This window comes from Diplodia seriata (assembly GCF_021436955.1).
Source record: "Diplodia seriata strain FDS-637 chromosome Unknown scaffold_5, whole genome shotgun sequence".
NCBI lineage: Eukaryota > Fungi > Ascomycota > Dothideomycetes > Botryosphaeriales > Botryosphaeriaceae > Diplodia > Diplodia seriata.
The window spans coordinates 813689-839739 of record NW_027117312.1 but is presented as its reverse complement, the minus strand read 5'-3'; the positions used below and the strand labels follow the sequence as shown (position 1 = coordinate 839739).

The 26051-nt window shown below is 56.4% G+C and overlaps 6 protein-coding genes across 6 annotated transcripts; 3 read left to right on the top strand and 3 right to left on the bottom strand.

The window, feature by feature from the left end:
* Positions 1–540: 540 nt before the first annotated feature.
* On the top strand, positions 541–3629 carry kap95 (karyopherin Kap95; the record flags this gene model as incomplete). Its single annotated transcript, XM_066776699.1, has 8 exons — positions 541–580; positions 642–700; positions 781–1584; positions 1642–2270; positions 2325–2541; positions 2594–3170; positions 3227–3335; positions 3389–3629. 8 exons carry the CDS (start codon positions 541–543, stop codon positions 3627–3629), a joined length of 2676 nt encoding a protein of 891 aa, XP_066632541.1.
* Positions 3630–6825: 3196 nt separating this feature from the next.
* Positions 6826–8090, top strand: SLS55_005248 (uncharacterized protein; the record flags this gene model as incomplete). Its single annotated transcript, XM_066776698.1, has 3 exons — positions 6826–7129; positions 7188–7387; positions 7440–8090. 3 exons carry the CDS (start codon positions 6826–6828, stop codon positions 8088–8090), a joined length of 1155 nt encoding a protein of 384 aa, XP_066632540.1.
* A 1581-nt stretch (positions 8091–9671) lies between these two features.
* Positions 9672–12762, bottom strand: HSP98 (Heat shock protein hsp98; the record flags this gene model as incomplete). Its single annotated transcript, XM_066776697.1, has 2 exons — positions 9672–12417; positions 12758–12762. 2 exons carry the CDS (start codon positions 12760–12762, stop codon positions 9672–9674), a joined length of 2751 nt encoding a protein of 916 aa, XP_066632539.1.
* Positions 12763–19198: 6436 nt separating this feature from the next.
* On the bottom strand, positions 19199–19816 carry SLS55_005246 (uncharacterized protein; the record flags this gene model as incomplete). The annotated part of the gene is made up of 1 exon (XM_066776696.1): positions 19199–19816. One exon carries the CDS (start codon positions 19814–19816, stop codon positions 19199–19201), a length of 618 nt encoding a protein of 205 aa, XP_066632538.1.
* Positions 19817–20389: 573 nt separating this feature from the next.
* On the top strand, positions 20390–21788 carry SLS55_005245 (uncharacterized protein; the record flags this gene model as incomplete). The annotated part of the gene is made up of 4 exons (XM_066776695.1): positions 20390–20497; positions 20554–20981; positions 21187–21306; positions 21659–21788. 4 exons carry the CDS (start codon positions 20390–20392, stop codon positions 21786–21788), a joined length of 786 nt encoding a protein of 261 aa, XP_066632537.1.
* Positions 21789–22457: 669 nt separating this feature from the next.
* SLS55_005244 (uncharacterized protein) lies at positions 22458–22871 on the bottom strand (the record flags this gene model as incomplete). Its single annotated transcript, XM_066776694.1, has 3 exons — positions 22458–22589; positions 22637–22684; positions 22743–22871. The coding sequence occupies 3 exons, from the start codon at positions 22869–22871 to the stop codon at positions 22458–22460; spliced, it is 309 nt and encodes a 102-aa protein (XP_066632536.1).
* Positions 22872–26051: the final 3180 nt, after the last annotated feature.

The following is a 26051-nucleotide window of genomic DNA, read 5'->3' as shown; positions in this document are numbered from 1 at the left end:
GCCGCAGGACTTCTGTATACAAATAGCGCAGGCACCGCACCACGCTGCAGAGCCGCACGTAGGGCAGCTCTGGCGGGCACGCGCTCGGGCTGCTGGGCGGCGCCGGCCAGGCTGGCTGCGTGCTCGCACCCAGGGCGTGGTGCGCAGGGCCAAAATGACGAGCCGGAGCTTCTTCGGGGCGGATCGTTGCCCCTCTAGCTCTGCATGATTTGCTTCTCGACGGCGCCTGCCAGACAGACACAACAATCCATTCCACCCGCTCCTCTCTCCCTCGCGTTTGCTCGGCCGTTCTCATACGCCGTCCTGCTACCGGCTCTTTTCTTTGTCCGCCTCCTCGCTCTCTTCCCGTGCCGGCTTGCCTGGTGCCAAAGCGCAACAAGGCAACCTTTCACGTGTTTTGATTTCGCTTGCTCATCTACGCAACGACGCCCAAACCACCACCAACAAGGCGCCGCACCCGCAGGCTCGCCCGCCGCTCAGCACTCTAGACCGCCCTCCAACTCCCAAGCTTCCGCCTAGTCCCAGTCTTAGTGCGCCAACATGGACGTCAACCAGGTGCTCGAGGGGACGCTGTCTCCAGGTATGTCGCGCTGAGCCTGGTACCTCAGCCCAAAACATCCGCCACTGACCGCTGCGGACAGACGCCACTATCCGTACCAATGCCGAGCAGCAGCTCACCCAGGCCGCCGAGGCCGACTTCGTACGTTTCCGCCCGCCTACCGGGCTACGCACCCATGCCCCGCCTGAGACGAGCAATTTTGCTGACCGTATGGATACCAGTCTGGCTACCTCACCACCCTCGCTACAGAACTCGCCAACGAGCAGGCGCTACCTCACATCCGGACCGCCGCCGCTCTGGCCCTCAAGAACTCCTTCACTGCGCGCGAGTACACCAGGTTACGGGAGGTCCAGGCACGGTGGATGGGCCAGCCTGAGCCGATCAGGACCCAGGTGAAGAACTTGGCGCTGCAGACCTTGGCCTCCAGCGATGGCCGTGCAGGAAACGCCGCGGCGCAGTTCATCGCCGCCGTCGCCGCCATCGAGATCCCGCAGAACATGTGGCCAGAGCTGATGCCCGCCCTGGTGGAGAACGTGGGCAAGGGCGTGGATCACCAGAAGCAGGCATCGCTGACGACGATCGGTTTTATCTGCGACACCGAGGATGGCGAGCTCCGCGAGAGCCTGGCACACCACTCCAACGCCATTCTCACTGCCGTCGTTCAGGGTGCACGGAAAGAAGAGACAAACCCCGATGTGCGGAATGCCGCCATTTCTGCGCTCAGCGACTCCCTCGAGTTCGTGCGCACCAACTTCGAGAACGAGGGCGAGCGGAACTACATCATGCAGGTCATCTGTGAGGCTACTCAGGCCGACGACTCCCGCATTCAGCAGGGCGCATATGGCTGCTTGAACAGAATCATGGGCCTGTACTATGACAAGATGAGTTTCTACATGGAGAAGGCACTGTTCGGCCTCACGATCCAAGGCATGAAGAGCGATGAGGAGGATGTTGCCAAGCTTGCCATCGAGTTCTGGTGCACGGTCTGCGAGGAGGAAATTTCTATCGAGGACGACAACGCTCAGGTAAGAGCCAATTGCTTGATTCTTCAGCTGGCATACAAAACTAACCTTCCGGAACAGGCCAATGCGGAGGGTTCGACCGAGCTTCGCGAGTACTTCAACTTCGCTCGCGTTGCAACTCAGGAGGTTGTCCCTGTTCTTCTTGAGCTCCTTTCCAAGCAGGACGAGGACGCAGCGGATGACGAGTACAACGTCTCGCGTGCTGCCTACCAGTGCCTGCAGCTCTGGGCCCAGACTGTTGGTAGCGCTGTTGTTCCTCCCGTTCTCGCCTTCGTTGAGAAGAACCTGCGTGCAGAGGACTGGCACTCACGCGACGCTGCGGTCTCTGCTTTCGGTGCTATCATGGAGGGACCCGAGGAGAAGATGCTCGACCCTCTGGTGAAGCAGGCTCTGCCGGTCCTGATCGGTATGATGGAGGACCCTGTGATCCACGTCAGAGACTCGACTGCCTACGCCCTTGGCCGTATTTGCGAGACTTGCGCCGAGTCGATCGACGCCGCTACTCACCTCCAACCCCTCATTTCCTCCCTCTTCGCCGGTCTTGCAAGCCACCCGAAGATGGCCTCTTCCTGCTGCTGGGCTCTCATGAACCTCGCAGATCGCTTCGCCGGCGCACCTGGCTGCCAGACCAACGCTCTGTCCGCCCACTTCCAGGCTAGTGTGACGCACCTTCTGCAGCTCACCGAGAGGTATGCCCTACCGAATCCAACGAAAGTGTAACCTCCAAGCTAACAATCGTGTAGAGCCGATGCCGATAACCAACTGCGTACTGCTGCGTACGAGGTCCTGAACTCGTTTGTCATGAACTCCGCCAACGACAGCCTTGGCATGGTCGGCCACCTGTCCAACGTCATCTTGGAGCGCCTTGAGAGGACAGTTCCCATGCAAACCCAGGTTGTCAGCATCGAGGACAAGATGACCCTTGAGGAGATGCAGACCAGCTTGACCAGCGTCGTCATGGTAAGAGACCATTATCATTTTATGTGATTTTAGCAACTGACGTAGTCTGCAGGCAATTGTCCAGAGACTCGAGATCGAGATCAAGCCCCAGGCCGATCGCATCATGCAGGTTCTCCTGCAGCTGCTTTCGACTGTCGGTGGCAAATCAAGTGTTCCTGATGCTGTCCTGGCTACCATTGGCTCGCTCGCGAATGCTCTGGAGGAGGATTTCCTGAAGTACATGGATGCCTTTTCGTCCTACCTGTACAACGCCCTTGGGAACCAGGAGGAACCTGCCATCTGCTCTATGGCCATTGGTCTTGTCAGCGACATCACTCGCTCTCTCAACGAAAAGGTTCAGCCGTACTGCGATACCTTTATGAACTACCTCCTGAACAACCTAAGGAGCCCGACTCTTGGCAACCAGTTCAAGCCTGCTATCCTGCAGTGCTTCGGCGATATTGCTCACGCCATCGGTGGCCACTTCGAGACCTACCTCTCGGTCGTTGCTCAGGTCTTGATCCAGGCTGCTCAGGTCAACTTCACCCAGGACAGCTCGTTCGAGATGCTTGACTACATTGTTTCGCTCCGTGAGGGCATTATGGATGCCTGGGATGGTGCTATCATGGCCATGAAGCTTGGTGGCAAGCGTATGCTTTATCGTAAACCTTGGCTTCTTAGGATGCACTGCTAACTTTTCTTGCAGAGAGCCTTCTTGTTCCCTACGTTGAGCCCGTCTTCGCCCTCCTGCACACCGTTCACACTGATGCCAACCGCACTGAGGCGTTGATGCGTTCTTCTATGGGTGTCATTGGGTACGTCTCCTTGAAATCATGGATGCTTCGTCCGTTAGTTGACACGAGTCTAGTGACCTCGCGGATACTTTCCCGAACGGCGAATTTGCGGAACTGTTCCGTTCAGAGTGGATCATGGCTATGGCCAGGGAGACCAAGGCCAACAAGGACTTCTCGCCGCGTACGATCGACACTGCCCGCTGGGCCCGTGAACAGATCAAGCGCCAAATTGGTATGTCAGACGCATCTTCAACGCCGCAGCTATGCAACGGAACATCTCCACGGCCTGCTCTCGAGCAACCGTGGCCGCACTAGGCTTGCTGCAATACCATATATTGCCATTTATCAATCATACTAACGCACGTAACCCACACAGGCGGCGCTTCCGGTCAGATGGCTTGAATGGCCTGAGCCCAAGCTCAAACAGGGGCTCTTGCATGATACTGCAACCTAATGATGAGCAGTAGATGCCTGGGATATCCTCCGGCTCACGGGGCCTAGATCCATGAGTCCCAACTCGATGAGTCCCGAAGCACCGACGTCGGAGAAGAGCCCCACCCCGCGGTCTGTGAGGAGTCGAAGCGCATCATAGTCGTTCAAGTCGGCTCAACACGTGGTCTCGTTCGAATGGCGATGCGGATGAACCTCACCCCGGACGGTGCACTAACCAACTCGGTTGGCATGCGCCTCGTTCCTTCTCCCTGAGTCGGTCTTCGATATAATCGCAGACACGCCCCCCGACACCGATACATGCACTCATCCCCAACACACATACCACCAAACACCCGACCGAAGCCCTTGCTAACGTTGAAGCACGCACTTACGGACTCCCCCCATCACCACACTCGCAAAAGTCATGTATGCCCCCGGATCATGTAAGGAGGATTTGGCGAACAAAGAGTCGGATCACTCCACTTCTCCCCCTAGCCTTTCGATTTCATAAACACCTTAGTCATCGAATTATGATTCCCCAAGACACGCTCAAAATCATGTAGCCCCCTAGTATTCCCTTCATGTACCCCATTTCCCCTCCGGCGTCCACAACCATCAGACTGCAAGAAGTGTATTCGCTACTCATTCTGGTGGTCGACATTTCTTCCCTTAGCCACACAGCCTGGAGATCACCTTTTGCCACCTCTCCTCAACCGATTGGACTAAACCAGGGTTGAAGACGGGGATTCCTGGACTCTCTTTTCGTTGCCCACACCGTAAGCCGGCATTGCAAGATATGGCGGTCGTGAGATGGACATCTTCATCGGCAGTATGCTCACGCCCTTCTTTCTTGACCTCTGTTTTTCCCCAAGACGATGACGAGTTCGCTTTTCGGAAAATGGGATGGATGATGGATGGATGGGTCTGCGCGCACACAAATGGGAATCGTACCGAGAGATTAAGCATTGCTTGCCCGGATAGAAGTTAGCGGAGCTTGGCGGAGTGAATTGCAAGTACATAATTCAAATCCCCCTTGAAGATGCTTAAGACGGGTAGAGTGATATTCCAAAGCATGAAAACACGAGGGAGATCCGACAGGTCATACGTCACCCCCGCAGCTTCCCTTTCTGTAGATCGGTTTCTTGGTCGACGTAAGTGCGTTTTGAGGCGGTGGGACAACGCCATCACATGCAGGATGCCGTGTACCCTCAGACTTTTCATGGTATGGCTGAGTCTCCGTTTCCCTGTCTCCCTGAACCAGGCTATTGTTCGCGTGGCGGTCGTGTCCGTCGTATCTCGCCGATTGGCTGACACGTTTCGCTTTTTAATGCATCTTCCTAAATCCTTTTGCACGCAAGGGCAAATTGACCACAGGAAATACGTCCATCCACGCTATACCCACTATGAACCGATGTAGCGTAGTGCATTAGCTCTCGTGGCCACTGAACTACAGTGAGGCATAAAGACCTCCGTACAAAATTCTATGGTAGGGAATTGGGAAGACAGGATAGCTTACCTTCGGCACGGTACAGCAGGGGAGAGCGGCAACCAACCAACATGGTCAAACAAGCGGACCGGGGAGAGGTAGTGCAAGGCGGCTGGGCCGTTCCTTCACCAACACATCACCTCCCTGATGACTTGTGTCTTTTCATTGTTTCTTAAGCCGCCCAAGGCCTCAACTTACGGGTTTTTTGGTTCCAATTTCTGATGGGCTCCGCAGCGGTGCGCCACGTTTGCTTCTGAGCTGGCATCTGGCTCTTATTCGACCAGAGACCAGAGCAATGACAGCTACAATCAAAGTACAGCCCCCTCTCGCAGCCAATGGCTAGCGCGAAGAATAGCAGAACATGGCGTAACTATGCCTTAGCTCGTTCTTAGAGAAAAAAAAAATACGTAGGTAGTTGAAGCCACCGTCCGGACGTGTATGTAGAATTTTTAATCCGACATTCTCGTCCGGACGATAGCTTTAACTATCCATGACATGAGCAAAAAACAGATCCATGCTAGCCATCGGCTGCGCAAAGGAGCTGTACATGCAAAAACAAGAAACGTGTTTGAAGTGCAGGAAGAACAAAAAGAGATTACACAGGGCTGAAAAGTGGGAGAAGATTTCATCTACCTACAACGTTTGGAAAGCGGGGATGTTGAAGGACGGCGGCTGTCATGCTCCGAGCCAGGATGCGGCGCACGTCATCGGCTCCGGCTGTCGCTAATGCATTCGCCATGTCACAAGCAGAGTCAGGCCGCCGTGTGGAAAGAGACGCCACAGTCGGCGGGAGACGTCGTGCTGATTTAACTCGACCGGACAGGGGCGTTTGGCGCGGGTGACGGCAATGCAAAACAAGACACCCGAAGCTGCGGCCCGTGCCCGCTGTGGCTAGAGCGAAGGAGAAGGCAGAAGGACGAAGAAGCCGAGTCGGAAGGGAGTGGTTGGCGGAGCGAGGTTTTTCAGGCTGCATGGGGAAGGCACTGGAAGGCTTGGGGCTGGGCCAGGGCGGCGCTTGAGAGGTGCACAGCCTGGGCTTGGGCCTCGTAGCACAAGTCGGCGGCTTGGTGACAGCTGCGGGCGGGGCTTGGTGACGGATGTTTTGCGGGCTGCGGCAAAGGCACTGGCCGGCGGCCGTCTTGACTTGTGCAGCGTGAAACACGAGCCGCCATGGCCATCCCCGTCGCCGCCGTTTGGCGCCCGCATCGCCGCCGCGAGCCGCCCTGACCGGAAGGGAAAAAAATGGCTGATCCAGCGCGCAGATCTGGGGGCTCGCCAACGCTACCTTGCGGAAATGCTTAATACCCAGGTGATGCGCGGTTTCCCTCTTTGTGCTCCGTTGATCTGCATCACCTCGCCCTTGCGCCTTCCTCCCCACACTTTGCCTCTTTCTCTTCTTTGCGAGGCTTGCCTCGATCTTTCCTGTTCGGTGAATGCTCCACTCTCCTTGACATTCACCTCCTTCCTTTCCCAATATCGGGGTGCTCTCTCGCCAGCCGAGTCCGCCTCAACGCTTCCTTCTGGACCAGCAGCGCTCGTCCAAGCCATTCCTTTGCGCAGAACCTCCAAGATCGAACTTTGTTTCTTCTCACCATGATCACCACCTCCCGCTTGCTCCTTGCCCTTGCGGGCTTGACTGCGGTGCAGGCCCACATGCAGCTCGAGTACCCACCGCCCTTCAACGCAAGCAACAATCCTCACCGCACCACCGAGGCCGACAACATCTACGTCTACCCCATGGGCTGCTGCGGCAGAGAAGACACAAAGGCCGTTTGCCGCGGCTACCTTGATCTGCTCGGCACTCCCGACGGTGCTTCAGTCGCCACTTGGGCTGCCGGCTCCAAGGTCACTTGGAACATCACTGGCGATCCCAAGTTCACACTCAACGACCTTGGTGGTAAATAATTGCTCTGCCATGTCTTTCTAGTTTAAGAGCTAACGCGTCTTTGCGCCAGGTACCCACTACGGCGGTTCTTGCCAGGTTGCCTTCTCTGTAGATAAAGGCAAGACGTTCAAGGTCGCTGCGTCGTATGAGGGAAACTGCCCGCACCGCAACGCCGAGCTTGGGTCTGGTCAAGACTTCGAGATGACCGTTCCCCAGGAGCTGCCCGCCGGCGAAGCTGTCTTTGCTTGGACGTGGATCAACCGCGAGCAGGTCAGTTACTACCCAGCGTGCTACTGCAGATACGCGACTAACCACCGCATAGGAGTTTACCATGAACTGTGCCGCTGTGACCATCACCAACGAGGATGACAATGGCAGTGACACCTCTTCTTCTGCTGCTCCTTCATCCGCCCCAACTACTTCTGCTGCTTATGAGTCCTCGGCCACGACCCCTGTTCAGTCAACTGCTCAGCCTGTGGCAACGCCCTCTTCTTCCTCTGGTCCGACTGTCAACGGCGGCTCCAAGCAGTTTTCGCTCGAATGGTGCAGCTGCGACTGTGACACTGCCTCGACATCCACCGATGACGAAGATGCCTACGAAGCCAGCGGCTGCGCCTGTAAGTGCTGGAAGGCCCCCAAGCCTATCTCCAAGCGCACCGTTGAAACCTCCCATCACTTGTCGCGCCACCTTCACCGTCGCGTTGCGTCAAACTTTGAGGCCGGCAGGCAACAGCGCCGCTCTGCCGAGCACCAGTACGGGGTCGATACCACGCTCGTTGAGAAGCGCGCGGCCGCTTGGGCCTCACGCGCCGATTTGTTCATGCCTGATCCCATCTGGCACGACTGCAAGCTGCCACTGACGGATGCTGAACTCAAGTACCCGAGCCCTGGCGATGAGCTCATCGAGGGCGACGGCGAGTATCCCCTCGAGCTGCCTGCGACAGCGGATTGCGTCAGCGATCAGTCGGGCTAAGATTTATTGACCTCCTCACTCCTTCGCCCGTTGATTGCTTCGTTCGTTCAGCCTGCTGTTGTAACTTTTTTCACTTCATACAATCCCCAGGATGGGAAAACTTTTGGCTTTCAGGATTTCTGGCATGTGTGTACATTCTCCCTTCGTCGACGTTATTCGTGGCGACGTGGTTTCACAGCGCAACACTTTCCGCTCATATTCTCTTCTTCTGCGGTATCATTAGGATGTAACGAAAAAGACGTACCATGTGCATAGGTCAGGAGTTTCCATTTTCAAGCTTTTGTTTTCTTTCTTCTCCGTCTGCTGCGGTCGACCAGCATTACTTCTTCGCTTCGTTACTTCCCGTTCGGGGAGAGGGGAAACACGTTTCTAGACACACGCTTCATGAAGGTCTGTTTACCGCTCTACTCATAAATGACATCCGCAGCGCGTTTCTAGCAGATAGTCAAAATCAAGAATATTTGGCCATGAACATTGGTGTTATGTAGCAAAAGTGTGACGTGGCATGGAATGCTTCTTATGTTTGGAGAACCGAGAAGTTGGGTTTTTCTTAGCGAAAAGTAAGTTCCTTGCGTGCTCGAATGAGAGGTGTATGCATCAGAAAGGGGGAAGGACCCAGTTGGCCTCGGGATCCACATGTCATTTTGCCCGTGATCTCACCACACTTCCGCATGCTCCCAGTACTATAGCAGAAGAAATCTGCCTACGTGGGTGATTCAATCCAAAATCTGGACATATATGTCTACATTGAAGACTCACATCTACGTCTGGACATGGGATTCAGTTACCCACGTGAGTATGGTGCAATAGCGCTGGATCTACTTAGCGCCTCTTACCGACAAATCACGCTCAACACCACCTCCAATAGGTAAAGGCTCAGTGTATCTATCAATACATTTTTACTTAGTTCCATGCAATCCTGTCTAGTCTCTCAATTTTAGCATGACACGCCTCCAGCAGAGGTTACTAGTATTCTACTAGATGATAATACGGTATTTCCCAACGGTGGCTTCTCCGAAATAACTTCGAACACCCCGCGTGCATCGTCCACGTCTCTCCTTCGTCACCAGATGCGGACAGGAACATGGAGTCTCATCCATGCATTTTCACTTTATATCACAGCGCATCAGAAACCTGAAGTCTCCCAGCACAGTCCTTTTCCAAATCACTGCATTTCTATACCTAAAGTTCGAGAAATGGAAGTTCCTGCCCAGGAGAAGACAATCCGTATAAGACGAAACCCTCCGTTGCTAAATCTATGACAAACTTTGCTCATAGAACTGGGAAGTGACTTGTACCATCCACTAGCGTCTAAGTTCTTCCTCTCTAACAATGAAAAAGAGAATGGAGAAATAGAATAAATTATCAGAAATAAACAAAAAGCCACCCAATGCTATTTCCCGCCTTAAAAACGCCTAAGAACCTTTTTTTTTTGTTCGCCTGTCGTCATAAATTCATCCCATCGTAATCGTGCAGCAAACCCAATTACACACCCGAATCTTCCCCTATTATCATCTCGGGGGGCCTGTCCTCACCCCTCTACAAAACTCTCTCGCCAATGTGCGTGGTGCGTGTGTGAATTTAGTCATACAACTCCATACCGCCATCGGCATCCTCCAACTCGTCAATCACATCTTCGTCATCATCATACATATCCTCGTCTTCCTCGAGCTCGCTGTCGCCGTGGTTCGGCCGCACCATGATGTGACCGTTCTCGAGGACGACGTTCGCCGTCTCGCCATCGCGGATGGAGCCGCGCAGGATGAGGACGGCGAGGCGGTTGAGGACCTCCTTCTCGATGAGGCGGGCGAGCGGCCGGGCGCCGTAGGCGGGGCTGTAGCCGGCCGAGCCCAGGTAGTCACGCACCTCGGTCGTCAAGTCGATGGTGACGTTGCGGCCGTTCTGCGCGAGGCGCTTCTGCACCTCGGCGACGCGCACGTCGACGATCTTGCGGATCTCGCGCCTAGTGAGGCGGTTGAAGATGACGAGCGACGAGATACGGTTGAGGAACTCGGGCAGGAAGTAATTGCGCAGCGCACCCATGACCATCTCCTTCGTCGCTGGGTCGATGCGGCCGTCGGGCGCGTTGGGCCGGGCGAGGTACTCAGCGCCCAGATTGGATGTCATGACGACAATGCAGTTGCGCGCGTCGACGACGCGGCCCTGACCGTCCGTGATGCGGCCGTCGTCCATGAGTTGCAGGAGCACTGTCAGCACTTCCTTCGCCGCCTTCTCGACCTCATCGAAGAGCAGGATGGAGAAGGGTCGGCGCCGGAGAGCCTCGGTTAGCTGGCCGCCTGCATCATGGCCGACATAGCCAGGTGGTGCGCCGATCATGCGAGAAAGCGAGTGTCTCTCCTGGTATTCAGACATGTCGAAACGAATCATGGCCTTCGCGTCGTCGAAGAGGAACTCGGCAAGAGCCTTAGTGAGCAACGTCTTACCGGTGCCGGAAGGACCACAGAAGAGGAAGCTGGGTGGCTGGTTGGGGTTGGCGAGACCGGACCGCTGCAGACGGATGGCGTTCGCAACGGAAGTGACGGCCTCCTTCTGGCCAACAACAACGTGGCCAAGGTGCTTCTCCATGTTGAGCAGCTTGTCCTTCTCCGTAGTCTTGAGACGAGTCACGGGAATGCCGGTCCAGCGGGCGACGATCTCTTGAATCTGTTCTGGTCCGACGGCATCAGTGAGTAGAGACTGCCCCCCGTCGTCCGACTTGTACATCTCAGCGTCCGCCATCGCCTTCGCCTGCTCCAACTTGGCAATTCGCTGCTCAACGTCGGGAATGGCGTAGTACTGGAGATCCGAAGCGGTCGACAGGTCTCCAATACGCTCGGCTTCGGCGCGCTTGACCTTGAGTTGCTCGAGCTTTATCTTGGCCTCCTGGATGTCCCTGCCGCGCTCCTTCTCTTGTTCGTACTTCTCGCGCAGCGGCTTGAGCTCCTCGTCAACATTGGCGGCTTCGGCCTTAGCTTCGCGCAGACGAGCCTGGGCAGCCTCGTCCTTCTCGCGCTCGAGGGCGTGGATTTCGATTTGAAGCTGGCGGAGCTTGCGTTCCAGGTTGTCGAGAGCCTCAGGCTGAGATTCACGAGTCACTCGGACGGCTGCTGCGGCCTCATCAATCAAGTCGACAGCCGAGTCTGGCAGGCGACGCTGGGTGAGGTAGCGCGCAGCAAGTGTTGCGGCGCTGACGATAGCTCCGTCAAGGATCGTGACACCGTGGTGGGTTTCGTATTTCTCCTTCAGACCACGAAGGATGGAGACGGTCTCGGGTATGGATGGTTCCTTGACCAGTACTTGCTGGAAACGGCGCTCGAAGGCCTGATCTTTCTCAATGTACTTTCTATACTCGCCAAGAGTCGTTGCACCAATGCAGTGCAGCTGGCCTCTAGCAAGCATAGGCTTGAGAAGGTTTGCAGCATCCATGCCGCCCTCGCCGCTGGATCCAGCGCCCATGAGCAAGTGGATCTCGTCGACGAAGAGCACGATCATCTCCTTCGAATCTTCAATCTCCTTCAAGACGCCCTTCATGCGTTCCTCAAACTCTCCACGGTACTTGCTGCCGGCAACCAGAGCGCCGACATCCAGGGAGAGTAGCTTGCATGCAGCCAGGTTGGCCGGCACATCTGCGTTGACGATTCGGAGAGCCAATCCTTCTACGACAGTAGTCTTGCCAACACCGGGCTCACCGATGAGGACGGGGTTGTTCTTGGTACGTCTCGAAAGGATGCGGATGACTCGCCTGATCTCCTCCTCGCGGCCGATGACAGGGTCGATCTTGCCTTCCCTTGCCATTGACGTCATGTCGAGAGTGAACTTCTTGAGGTTTTCGTTCTCCTCCTCGGAATCGGCTGTCTTCGAGTCCACCCGCCGCGAGCCTCTGATCTGCTGGATTGCCTGGTCAATCAGATTCGGCTTAGGGATGTTGGCCTCAGCAAGACATCTCTGAATGGTGCTGTCCTGGGCCAGCGACTGGATGAGGTGGTCGACGGCGATGTAGCTGTCCTTCTGCGTCTTCTGAAGCTCGCCTGCCGCCCGCAGAACCTTGGAAAAGGACGGCGACATGGAGATGTGGTCCGGCGGCGGGTCTTGGCTGGGTAAGCGGACGAGAGCCTTCTTCAGCGCTCTGTCCAGTAGCTGAGGGTCGCCATGAGCACGCTCGACGACTTGCTTGAACAGTGGAGTGGGGTCGCCGGGGCCATTCTGCTGGTCCTTGGACAGGTCCGGCGGCGGGTCGATGAGGGCGACAGCGACGTGGAGGGGTAATAGTTGCGAGTGGGAGTACTGTTGTGCGAGATCTTGGGCGTCACCCAGAGCCTTGGAGGCTCTGTCGGTAAATTGCATGCCAGAAGTCATTGTGGTGCGTTCGTGGGTGCGTATGGATGGGTTGTGGGGTATCAAACAAGAATAAACAACGAAAGAGGACGCTCGGCTGTTTGTGGAGTGAGCGGTGTCTGTGTGTGAGTCTTGTTGTCTGGGTCAGGCCGCTGCAGCGGTCATTTATGCCTGGGCGGCTGCGACTGGCAGAAGAAACTGGGCAGCTGCCGAGTCTTCGCGCGGTGATTGGACGGTGCTCGAGGGTGCCAGCATCATCCCGCGTGAAAGCGAAGCTTCCCGACGCTTCTGTACTTCCAAGCCTTTCGGCGCCGAAGCGCCGATCATCGGACGTCATTGCTTGCTTATCTAAGTTGATCGCCGCTTATCGATATGCCCAATGCGGCTTAGCTTCCGTGTGTCAGAGCTCGCGGGCCGGGGTAGCTCTGCGTTGATCTCGCCATCACTAGCGCTGTCGAAGGGACGAGAAGCTAAGCCGTTCCCTCGTCTTCACCATTTACCGAGACTATTCCTTGTGGCTCCACTTGCAATGCTAATCCTCTACGGCCTATTACTATGCCAAGCGGTTGCTGGCTTCGCAGATCGAGAAACTGTGCGGACATTCGAGCATCAACGACCAGCCTGTTGCATGCCACGTGCTTTCCTGGCTGGCGCAACATTTTGCCATACTGTGGCGTAACTCGCGCCGAAATCTGTTGCCCCTCTAGATCACCGTGCACCCGTCCATGATGCTATTATAATTTACAAAAGAGAAAGTGCCCGGGGCACTTGGGGGTATACTGCTGCTGGGGATTGGGGTAAAACGTGTGTGGGGGAATCTGGGCGTTGCATGTTTCGAAAGAGAAAGAAATCTCGAGGAGCACCTAGAAGTGTTCTGTTTGGCCCCTGCTACGCTCCGCCGTTGTTCGTTCCATCATTGCCTTTGTTTGTAGGCTAATGGCGACGCTGGCTTGTGCGGCATCCTGTAAGGATCGCGCACTCTTCCTCCTCGGACCACTGGTGTGGATCCGGTACAGAAAATACAGACGTATACTGACGGCAGTAACTCGGCCTTGAGAGGAAGTCCCATGCAGCGTGCATGCTGCCACTTGGAGCAGGACTCGCATTGAATCATCAGTTGGCCATCCCAACCGGCCGACTGGCAGATGCAGCGAGTGCTCTCGCTGGACTCACTACTTCGATCCGTACTCGGAGTGAAGGCCGATCCTTCCGTTGCTCTGCTGCTTGGGGTTGAGCTATCAAGAAAAGGATCGATCAACGAGCCGTGGCCGAGATTCATCTTCGACACGTCGGCAGATGCCCTCCACCGTTGATTGTGTGCTTCGAGCATCCGGACGTTGGCTGCGCTGGTCGTCTCTGATATATGAGTTAGCAAATTCGTCCCACGGATCGTTAAACCACTGACCCTGTCGTTTGTTCTTGGCGTCCGCAACGACCTTCTTCAAGGCATCCTGAGCACCTCCCTTATTGCCAAGCCCATCCGCACCCGCTGGCTTATCATCTTTCCGTAGGTAGCCTCCGAACGGGCTGCTGATACTGATACTGCTTCTCCTGGAATCGTCCCTAGACTTTCGAGGAGTCGATTCAGTTGATAATCTTCCCAATCTTTTTGACAGATTGTCGGTGAACGAGAAAGACCGCGGGTTTTTCACCGAGTGCGACCTCGCTATGAGACTGGGGGTCCTTCCGTGCTTAGAAGCAGACCGTGTTAATCCGGAGGGTACGCTGAAGGACGTACTCCTACTGACTATGTGGGTATCTCGGTCGGACTCGGAATCGCTGTCGTCGTCCCACAGTCCCGAATAACGAGCGCGATGATCCGCATGTTTCTTGTCATCCTCTTCGTCTCGCACGGTCTGGGTTCGGGCTCGCCCAGATTCGTCGACAACAAGGCGTGTTTTCGGCCGCGGAAGCACATTTTCCGAGATTGCGGGAAGACCCGACTGGTTTGCCCGTTTCAAAGGTGAGGTTTTCCGTACAGGCGGTGCAGAATTACCGGAATTGCCAAAGGGAGGCTCACCGGGAGGGTTTGGTTTTCTCACGAATCCGGCATGCGTGCTGCTTCTCTGTAGGCCAGGCCTGAAGCATGCAGCCGTGGAAGCAGAAGAAGATGCGGTACTTGTGCGCGAATGGTGTCCACTGAGTTTCCGAGACACTTCTTTTTGTCTCTCGCTTTCCCTGGCCTGGTGCTCATAGGGCTGTCTCTTCTCAAGTACGGGAGCCTTTTGGGGGCGCTGAGGCGAAACCCAGGTATTGCCCAAATCCGATGAGCTTCCGCTAAAGCTAAACAACATGCTAGGGTCGACACCCGACGTGGTTGGAACAAACGGATCATCCAGTGTGGCCGTTCCATTGCCTGTGATGTTTTGGAGGTCGGCGGAAGTTGTTGTCAGCAAGGATGGCGTCTGGGCCCAAGAGTCATCTGCTACAGCCATTGACGCCGAATCGACACGACTGGTGTTTGTCGGGGTGAAGCTTGGCCACTGAAACATGTTTTGGTTGTTTCCAGCGGCGAACCCGAATGGATCGTCTTGAGCGGGCATGTTATCAAATTGCATCATCCCCCCGGAGCTGTTTGGATTGAAGAATATCCCGCTGCGAGACGGTCCAGGAGCTGTCGAAGCGCCCGCGTGGGCAAAACGCGCCATCTCCGGGGTGAATTGCATGTTGGGGAACATGGGCACAGCTGAATCCTGAGCATAATGACCCCCTGGGTGGTCGCCATGGATAGCTGGGGCGGAATCCCTCCTGGAATAGATGGCTGAGGGCGTGTTGAAGCTCAGCGGCCGCCCGTCCTGACCCCGCTTCCTCGAAGACGATGCATCCCTGGTCGGGGGAGGTGTCTGCATCTGAGAGGGATCCATGTTGTTTGCGGCCAGAGTTTGTGTCGGTACTGAAATCTTCGAACTATCATTAGGCGGACGGCCGGTCTTCAACGGGGTGGGACTGGACGCCAAGCGGCGGGACGGTTCAACCGGGGGTAGCGGCAGGGATGGGTTCGGCGAGTAGTGGTTGATGTGGAATTCAGGGTCTTCGGGATCCTGGCTCTTGTGGCTGTATGAGCTCAACGGTCGGTCACGATCTCGCGTGCGTGGGAACAGTGGCGTCTGGGAGGGAGTTTGTTGCACATTTGCTCGCGGTGTTGACCAAGCCTCTAGGAAGTGGGACGGAAGAGAGTCCGTTCTAGGCGTTTGGAGAGACGCATCCGGGAATGTGGCTGACTTGGGCGTGGAGCTTGGGCTTGGTAAACGCCAATCGGGGAGTCTGAAGACAACGGCCATGGTCAGCAGAGCGGGTCGACTAAATAGAAAGCGCAGCGCAGGACAACTACGGGGCAGCTAGGCGGCAGCCAGGCAACAGCGTGGAGGAGGAATAAAACCAGGCAGCTTGGAGCAAAGATTTGTACGCATCGGAGGCGAGGTAGAAGTCGAAGGTAACACCAGGAGGAGGTGAGGCAAGTCAGAAGCGGAAAGACCTACCCGTACATATGCTGCTGATCCAGATTCATGACAGACACACCCTGCAAAGCTCCCCTCCAGCCGTCGATCTGCTTCGTGTGTCGGGCCCCGGCGGCGTGAGGGGGGTTGGAGACGCAAGCGGGCAAATATTTGTCGACCGAAGATCAGACGAGCGTCGCAGGCGGGCAATCGGGAGGGCGGCCACGAGGCGGCAGTCCGCTACAGCAGGCTGACGGCGCGCATCAAGCGGGTGACTGGCAGGCGACGTCTCGGGCGCGGAGGTGCTGGTGTCGCGGGCGGGAGCTGCTTCGCTGCGCAGCACAGCGGGCAGAGCGGCGGGCGGGTGTCTCTGGTGACGTTGGAGCGCCCTGCCCCAGGAGTAAGTGAGGGCCGCCCTTGTGGAGGGCCAAAATTAAGCGTCAAGCCCTGGGCAGGACGGGTGCTGGAGCTCCGCGTAGTGCAGCGCAGCTCAGCCGCCTGACGGCTCGGGCGATGGACAGCGCCGCGGTGGCGGCAGCTCTGGGCGCTGCGGAGGCGTGGGCCGCGGGTTCAGGCCTGGGCAGCCTACTGGTGCACGCTGCGCGCTGAGGTTGAGCGGATGCTCACGGCGCAAGGTCCATGGCGAGTAAGGACGGCCGTGGCGCCATGGCTGTTCCTGCGCAATGAAGAAAGGCACGGCAGCATGTCCTGTGCCACACGCGCGGCCGCGCCTGGCCCGCCCGATCTGCGGATCCACGCCGCTGCCCGTCTCTATTTCTACAAACACCTCCAGGTGCCCCAGCCCGCCCACGCTGAGCCCACTGATGATGCGCCGCCGCCCACGACGCTGTGGGGCTCCGCCAGGCCCCCCTGTTGCACCGAGTGGCCGCAGTGCCCGCCAGCTCAGCACCTCCGCGCCGTGGTGCAGCAATTGACGAATCACGGCCGGTGCTCGCCCGCCCTCCGCCATTGACACAGCGCCGCAGATCCGTCCAGCTGTGCCGGCCATGAGGCTGCTCGGGTTTCCCCTGGCGACGAACGCCTCGACCGTTTCGCAACTTGCTGTCGTGCGCCCTCAGCTGCTCGGCGCCAGCGATGGCCTGCAAGGTACGCTGCCCGGATATTGCATTCCAAACACTCGCGCTGCCTCGTGAGACCACACGACACTCCCAAAAGAGCCCGGGACCTTATCACCGAGGAGCCAGTTCCGCCAACCTTAAATGCATCGAGAACGCCAAACGCCTCCTAGGAACTTCCCCGTCCGGCTCCTGCAGCCAGCCTCCTCCGCATGCTGCCATCTTACGCCATCCTCAGCAAGACGTAGTCAGCGAAGAATGGTGCCGTCATCCTCACCGCCGAGAACCAGACGGAGGCCAAGAAACACTGGGTATGTGCATTCCGCGTACTTGTTGTGCGTTGCAGCCGATCACGAACGGCGAAATCCACTCTCCACGTTCTATGGGTAAACGCCGCTGGCTTTGGCAGATGTCGTGGTGATGCGCGGTAGGGGGATTGTCGACTTCCATCGAGTCACAAAAAGACATGTGTTGCCTTCTGCCTTTTTGGTGCGTATCTCGACGGCATCTCTGAACGTAACATCGGTGCTACTGCTGAATCACTAGTATCTAACACTGCAGAATCAAGACAAACTGTATTTCATGCTCATGGCAATTTCTTATGATAATCGAAAGGCACTGGTTCCATTCTCAAATATCTGCCACCCCAGATACTACCGTCTCTTAAACTCCTGATGAACACAGTTTGACTTGGAGAAACATGGAGTCTTTTTTTTTAAAAAAAAAAAAAAAAAAAAAGTGGTAAGGCCAACGTCTTCGGCATTAATGCCGTCAGATACTGTTCTACTATAGCGTCAGCTACCGACCTTATTCATGCGCTGTCGTGCATTATTGAGGACCAGTGGCGGCGTTAGAAGGCCCAGTGCGCTTTCGAGACCGGCTTTCCACCATGTAACGAGGTGGGATCCATGTCTTAAGTCAAAGCTCGGATCCGCCTCGTCGCATTGTCGAACGCATGGATGCCGAGTGGCGGATTCGCTTGTATTATCGCTTCGTTAGAAGGTTGGCGATAAATATAGCGAGAGTTTCTCGTGCAAGGGTACCCATTTGCTGCAATAATTACGGTCTTTGGCTATGTGCTGCAGTAGTCGTATGCATTCGACTAACAATTCCTGGTACTTAATAGAATAGATAGTGTTGTAGGAATTCCTTTAAATAATCTGACCCGCTCCCCATGCACAGTGTATACTAGCTCTGTTATTAGGGTGCTGTAGATAAGACATTCACAACAGCCGCATTCTTTATTAACCGAGCTATTTGCTTGCAGATCTCGCGGCCGAAGCCGGTAGAGAAGCCGGTCACGAGGGCGATGGGCCCCTGCAGGCGGTAGGCGGCGGGGTAGGGAGTTGGAGGTGGGAGGAGAGGGCGTTAAGGCGGTCATTGGGGGCAGGCATGGTGGGCTGGCTGGCTGGCTGGCTGGCTGGCGTTTGGTGATGTGCGGCAGCAGAGAGGAGGGAGAAGAGGCCAGGGCGAAAAAGCGCAGGGTATCGAGGGCAGTTGCGGCGGCCTAACCAGTAGCCTTTTATAGCTCTACCTACTTGCTTACTAATAGCTTATCTGTTTGTATAAGGCTCGATTTTAACACGAAGACACATTACCTCGTCTATGCAAGTAGAACTCTATACTTTTTTTAAACTGCGTGCTATGTACATAACAAGACTTAGCTAAGGTAGGGCTTCTCTACTAATAGTGTAAAGCTTTTAATGCTCCTCGGAATTATGCCCGTCCGGACACCTTCTATTAGTAACCTTGAGTGTTGTTAACTCTAAAAATCGGTTACTGTCGCTTAACTGTTGTGATGATCGAGCGAGTTATAAGCTTTACATATCATCTCCTTAAACAGTGGCAGCAAGTCTATCTCGAATTTGTTGCTTGGAGTTTTTCAAAAATCCCTAAACTACCTCGTCCGCTAGTCCTTGATTAGTTGAAATGGGATACCTTCTAGTTTAGGGAGCACAGCGACGAGCTGCGTGCAAGGAATATGTGCCTGATTACACAACATTAAGCATCTAAACGACAAATTGATAGGAAGGGAAGGATACTTGATCGACCAATTGACACTCATGCCTTCCCTGTCATGGTGAGGAAAAAGGCTGCGAGGTCGTTTCAGCATCTGAACCACGATTTTGCCCTAGCGTCATGCGAGTAAAAAAAGAAAAAAAATCTACCCACAGGTTATATTGATTTGTTCGTGACTACTCATGGTGTTGGTATCGACGCGGCTGAACTTGAATGGAAGATTGACGAACCCCGAGGAACGTCAGTCCTCATCGTGAATGACAATGCCGCCTTCGTCTGGGTTGGAGGCTTCGGCGGACCCGTTGGCTGCTGTAAAATCCCCAGCATCGTCGCTCTCTGAGTTACGGCGCTTGAGGCCGTGCCCCAACTTCCTTTCGTTGTTCCCAGTACCAGTTGCCGCATCGATGGCCCCAGGTGAATCTCCGTTCTCGGCCTTCTTCTGCCTCCGCGCCTTGGCCTTGTCCCGCCTCGCCTTGTTCTTGTTCGTCTTGGATTCGTCCTTCTTGCGCATCTCGGCCATCTTCTCCTCAAACTCCTTGTTCTGCTGCTCGCGCTTCGTCTCTTCGTCCATCAGCCTCAGTCTCTCGTACTCCCGCCGCCGCGAAGCCTTGTAGACGTGGAACTCGCCCGAGCCAGCACCAGCGGAAGAACCCTGGACATTGGCGACAATTTCGGGAGGCGGTGGGAGATTCTTGTTCCGGGGGCCAGCCGGAATGGCGACCTCGCGGTCGGGGTGCTTGAACAGAGCGTCGAGTTGGTTTGCTTGGGCGGACCTCGGCGACAGAGCGCGCTTCTTGGTCGGGCGGTGGGTCCGCGGGTCGGCGCTTGTGGGAATGGACTCGGGGATCGGTTCAGACATGGCGGCGAAGGTCAGGTGAGGCTGGTGCAAGATTGCAAGGTAGTTGGCGCAAGGCAGTCAGCGAGCGGCCTAGGTGTTAGCCGGAGGAGGGTGCGGTGGCGCTCCTTGTAGCGACGATGCCGGCGACTCTGGCGGACGTGGCACGGCGCGTGATCGCGTGGTGGCGAGAAAGCGCGGCAAGCTGATTTGTAACAGGCGCGGGCAGATTTGTTGGTGGTGAGGGCGACGCGGGCGGACTGGGTCTGTGTGCTTGTGCTTGTGCTTGTGCTTGTGCTCAGTGCGCGGGGCTGCCCGACTGTGTCCGATGGTCCGGGAGGGAATGCGCGAGCCACCCGCCCGTCATGCATCGCGCCTTCCACCCGACAGTTTGCAAACACTGAAACGTCTACCTGCAGCCAAGCCATTCTTGCCCCAAAACCCTTCTTGTTGGGCGCACCCCGACGAGCCCACCACCTCTGCCCCTCTCTCCCCAGCTCTTCGCGAAACTACGCCAGGCAGCTAAAATGGGCAAGCCACGGGCAAGTATAGCACCATACGCGGAGCAGTTGGAGACCCCTGTGCTAACGGGCTTAGATGATCATACTGATCCGCCACGCGCAGAGCGAGGGCAACAAGAACCGTGATATCCACCAGTTCATCCCCGACCATCGCGTAAAGCTTACGCCCGACGGTTGGCAGCAGGTCAGATCAGCCGTCCAGCTGTCCATGAGGGCCATGCCCGGCTTACGCCCTATTAGGCTGAAGATGCAGGGTCCCGCCTCCGATCGCTACTGAGGCCCGACGACACCCTTCAATTCTTTACTTCGCCCTACCGCCGCACGCGCGAGACCACAGAAGGCATCCTCCGCACCCTCACCTCCGACGACCCCACGCCGTCTCCCTTCCCCCGTCACACGATTAAGGTCTTCGAGGAGCCTCGGCTGCGTGAGCAGGACTTCGGCAACTTCCAACCATGTTCGGCTGAAATGGAGAGGATGTGGCAGGAGCGCGCCGACTACGGGCACTTCTTCTACCGCATCCCCAACGGAGAGAGCGCCGCAGATGCGTACGACCGCGTCAGCGGCTTCAACGAGAGCTTGTGGAGACTCTTTGGCGAAGGAGATTTCCCAAGCGTGTGCGTCTTGGTCACGCATGGCTTGATGACGAGAGTGTTCCTTATGAAGTGGTACGTGTTATGTGGATGTAGTGACTGCAGGAGCCACTACAACGGGACTTCCCATCAGAAGGGGCGTTGGAACGTTTGCCCCTTGCAAACCTCGCAAGAACATTGTGAAAAGGCGCCATTCCAGTGTTCCGTGCCGTTATGTGTCTTCGTCGCCGTACTTTGGATACAGCTGTCCAAAGTGGATTAATTGCTAATCCCGATGCAGGTACCACTGGTCGGTCGAGTATTTCGAGGACCTCCGGAACATTAATCACTGCGAATTCATCGTCATGAAGCAGAATTCGGACAACGGCAAATTCATCCTAGAGAATGAGCTGCGCACGTGGTCAGATCTGAAGCGCCGCACTGCCACAGCCCAGGGAAGTGCACCCAACGGCTCATCATCAGGGACTACAGGACCACCACCTCCGCCTTACTCCGATTCTCCCACTCTAGCATCTCGCCAGTGGGGCGGATGTGTCCATGGATGTAATCATGACAAGATAAACTTTCCCCGACGCACACGACGTCAGAACACTGCGGATTTGGATAAGCTCGCAGCATTACCCGGACCTGCTGTTGCAGAGCCGGAGTCAGAGCTGCCGGATAATCCCGCAGGTGCCCATGAACGCAACGGCGCTCCAGCATCTTCGGATGTTGAGGATACCCCGACATCGTCTGACGCTGACAGTACGAAGCAAAAGTCTACCCCTCACGCTCTACTACGTCTTCATCCTGGGCGTGATTTCGGCGGGTCACGGTCAGGTGCAGGCACTCCCGCAGAAGGGTTCTCAGATGAAAGCGATTACTTTCCTTCGGCCCTTCTGAAAGGCAGCACGCACAGAGAGCGATCCAGGGCGAGAAGACGTCATGAAAAAACGTGGAAAGAGGAGAGTGGGATGGGTACGGGGGCAAGAGCAGATGCGCTAGGCGATGGAGACAGCGGCGACGAAGCTGGCGATGATGAAGCGGAACTGACCGGCGGCGACAACCCTACAGACGAAGAGCGGGAAGAGCAGGTAGAGGAGGCTAAGATGAAGAGCCGCAAGGGTTTTGGCGAAGTCTACTAATTCTACAGGGCCCCCAAGATTTGCAAAGAACAGCGGTCATCAAATGGCTGGCAGAGGTGAACAGGTCCAATCAAGCCTAAGTCCACTCCATGGGTCTCTGGACTTTGAAGACGGTAGATGATTCCCACGACAGCAATGAAATTTTCTTCGAAATATAACGGATTTGCGAGAACTGAGATTCTGTACCCAGGAGACAATCAACTGAGAGAGAGAGAGAGAGAAAGAAAGAAAGAAAACGTCCCAGTACACCGGACAGCCGGTCGCCTGGACGGCTGAAACCACGGCGATGAACCGCTGGCAATACGCCGTTAAAACAGATACGTGAAGTGATAGTGCCCACAACGCCACGCTGAAGTGCCAATCATAGCCAGAAGTCAGTCTCGGACAGCAAACACGGCGCGCAGCTGCGCAGCAAGATAATGCCGGGTCAGGAGCTCCGGCGGCCGCCCGTCTTGACAGGAATCGGCCTGTTCACAAAAGGTTCGGTGTCGTCGCCGCTGCGCTCTGCCTGGCGCTCCTCGTATTCACGGGAAGCCTCCTTGATGTCCTCTATTTGGGCCTGGAAAAGTCAGAAGGCGAACAGGAGAGCGGAAGTGGGAGGGCTACTTTGGTCAAGGGCGGGCCGGCAGTGGTAACGAGGAAGCCATCACGGCCCTGGCAGCAGCAGGTTAGCACCGGGCACGACGGGCATTGCGCTTCCATTAGCTCTCACTTGATGGGTAAAGGGGCGGACTATGGCATCGGGGCCGCAGTGGTAACGGATCTCGCCCTGAATGACGGACCTCGAGATGCCGTAGCCGGGGACGAAGTAGTTGTTCAGGGCAGCAGCCATGCCGGGCATGTTGGTGGTGTTGAGGAGGGGACGATTGGCAACGCTACGGGACGGAACGGGAATGGCGCGGGTGGACAGCCTGTAGAGAGTGCAGTCGCTTGCAATGGCTCGCAGTCGCCCACCACGCTCCGAATCAGGGCTCGCTGCTTAAATACCAGCGAGGCCAAGTCCACTTTTCGCAAATGAACCGCCGGGCCTGGAGGGGCATTGGCCTATGGCCGATGAGGTGCAGTGCAGCTGGTCAGGCTCCCGCCTCATTTCTGGCGCCCTACCTGCCCAACCGCTCGGCCAGCTCGGGCAGCAAAACCGCTCCGTAGCACGCGCGCCGCATCGCCGCAAGCTCCGCCGTCAGCATCACCACGACCACCTCAGCGCTGCGCTGGCCGGCCAGCCTGGCAGCGCAGCGCAGGACAGCATTAAAACGGGAGTTTGCCACCGCAAATCCCCAGCTGCACCATTTGCTGTCCCTCGAACCATCACTCTGCTTCTTCAGGCCGGAGCGGCCAAGCATTCCAGCATCCTAGCCTCGCCGATCATGCAGGATACATGGACGAAGCGGCAACTTATCGATGCGACGCGCGCAATCCTCGTGCCACCGGCCAGCCTCTGTCCCCAGCACCTGCGCCGTTGGATCTGAGACGGTGTGATCTCCAGCCCGCCAAACCCGGTACATGGCGGCAGAGCGAGCGTGCATGTCCCTTCCATCACCCATGCTCGCGTAAGGCATTGGTGCGTGCTCCTGTCCCCTTGATCAAGCCTAGTCCGCCGCAGGTCCGCGATGCTCACGCGAGGCCATCCGTGCCACGATCTTGCTTCTCTTCTCCGCATCGCACAGACTGAGAAAACCGGCACTTGGCGGCCACCACCGCTAGCCTCCCCCCAGCTTCTGCCACCGCCCTGGGCCCGGCACCTGCTCCCCATCCGCGGGGTGGGAGCTGCCTCAATCACCACGTGCTTGCTGCGACGGCACTCCCAGAGCCATCCAGGGCACTGCTGGAGCACATCTGCCGGCCACTGGACAACCCGACGTCTGACATGGCGGCCTTCCTGCGGGCCTGACGACAGCTACTATGGCCCGCAGCGCCGGCAAGCAGGGCCCGTCGGTACGAACGCCATTGGACACCCTCTCGCCACGCGGGTAAGCCTCACTAGGACGGCCGCCAAGATCGCAAGCTTGAACCGCCTGTTCCTTCTGACAGGGCGCCTCGGATCACTGGTGCACCCCTTCAAAACGACGATCCTGTGTCTCGAACGAAGACTCGCCTCACCCAGCAGCACCGCGTCCCGCTAGCCGGAAAAGCTAGGGCGCTGCAAGCTCAGGTGTCATGCAGCACACACTTCATCAGCACATCACCGTTACCCCAACTTTAACTGTTCAGATCCCATGCTCTCACTCGACTCGTCCACGGCATCCCCTACCGAAGCTATGCCGTTGGTCACTGGAGCTTTTGTCTCGCAGTTGGCCTGTGAACCATTACACCAGGATACGTGGACAGCCAGACCGGCGTCCTTGTCAGCCTTTTGCTATCACAATATGCTCAGGGCTGTCCAGGCGGCCCCGGCAATGGTTTCTGCCCGCCTCGTTTTGGATTGGTTGCAGAGCAGCCTCATAGTTGCCCCCCATCCGTGTTCAGCCACCTTCAAGGGACGTCTACTTTCTTTTGACAAGAGGAAGTGAGGCTCAGAAGTGAGGAGACGACAGGCGAAAAGCAAGGAAGTTCGTGGTGACGAGATAGGCGGCGACGAGGATGGTGGGGAGGGGAGGGGTTTCGCGATGTGATGGTTGGCTGCAATGCATGCGTTGGACTGGCGCCCGACTGGCCGGCGGCGGTTTGCTGCGTTGCATTCCAATTGCAGCCCGGACTGCAGCGCGCAAGCACAGCCGATACGTATGTATGCGTGCGCTGGCATGATCTGACGCTTCCTTTAAGCTTCATGCCCGGGGTTCTCTGGACTCCTTACACATAGCAGCGCTTCCTCCGCGCGTGATGTCAGCGCCTCTGCGTTGCGTGGCTTGGTTGGGCAACCGCACGTCAGCGTCGACCCTTCGACCATTGTCGAGCCCAACATGTCGCGAGCCGATCTGCGCAGCTCTCGTCAGTGCATACAACCACCAGCAAGCTCGGCCCGTCCTTATCGCCGTCTGTTCCGGATTCCCGTCTGCAAGCCAAAGCCGCGTTCGTCATATTCTCGACTGCCGAGTTCTCAGCGGAATCATCGCAATCCGTGAGACTTAGTTCGAGAGTGGGGTCTCTCATCAGAATACGAATAGCATGCTCCAGTCCAACGGTGGTTTCCACTCTTTCCATAGTTGCTTCTCGATAGATGACCCAAAGTCTAGGCGCCACTGTAAATGTCAACTTCACTCTTTCCCACTATCGACTGTGGCTCCGCTTGCGTTCATCAATGGACACTCTCGCAAGGCACTACAACTCATGACCTCCTTGGGCGATAAGTGTACAGTTGATCGATTTGCGCAGGAAGTCAGAAGTTCTGCATGAGGGCATCTATGCAACACGACGGCGCGTAGGGTATTACCCGGGCAGTCTACGGCCACCGCAGCTGCACTGCCTTTGAAAACGAACAAAAGCAATCACTTACCCTAACCTTCCGATGCAGATAGCCCAAGACTTGGGGGCGACGGATGTTGGGCTGACAACCGGGGCAGCACTACACGCCGGACTACTTCAGGCTTGGGTGTCCAGATCAACTGGCGCCTCTTTGCTTTTTCAACTACATCTCCGTCAGTATCTGACGTGTAGCATTTCAACCCAATCTGCAGTAAGTCAGGAACTGGTGTCTGGCCGGGACTCGACCGGAGCTAACAGTCAGCATCCAGTGACCCTACTTTGACCCTTCCTTCCCTCTCCGTGGCGTCTCTCATTGTGCATGCGACCTATCGCCTCTTATCAGCATACTCTTGTTTTCAGTGTTTATCGTGGGACAAAATGAGCAACCACCATCACAGGTACCGCCGAGGAGGCACACAGGTGTTCCACTGGCTTCAGCGGGCTCTGAATCCTCTGGACATACTAGAATACTGCCTCGGATACCAACATTCAGAACATCGTGTTTGGAGTAGGAGAAGATGGCCTGCGAAGAAGCCAGCTAAGAGTGATGTCGAACTGAGAACAAGATGTGAAACAGCCAACACGGTGATGGGAACTGAGCTGACAGTAGAGCAGGATC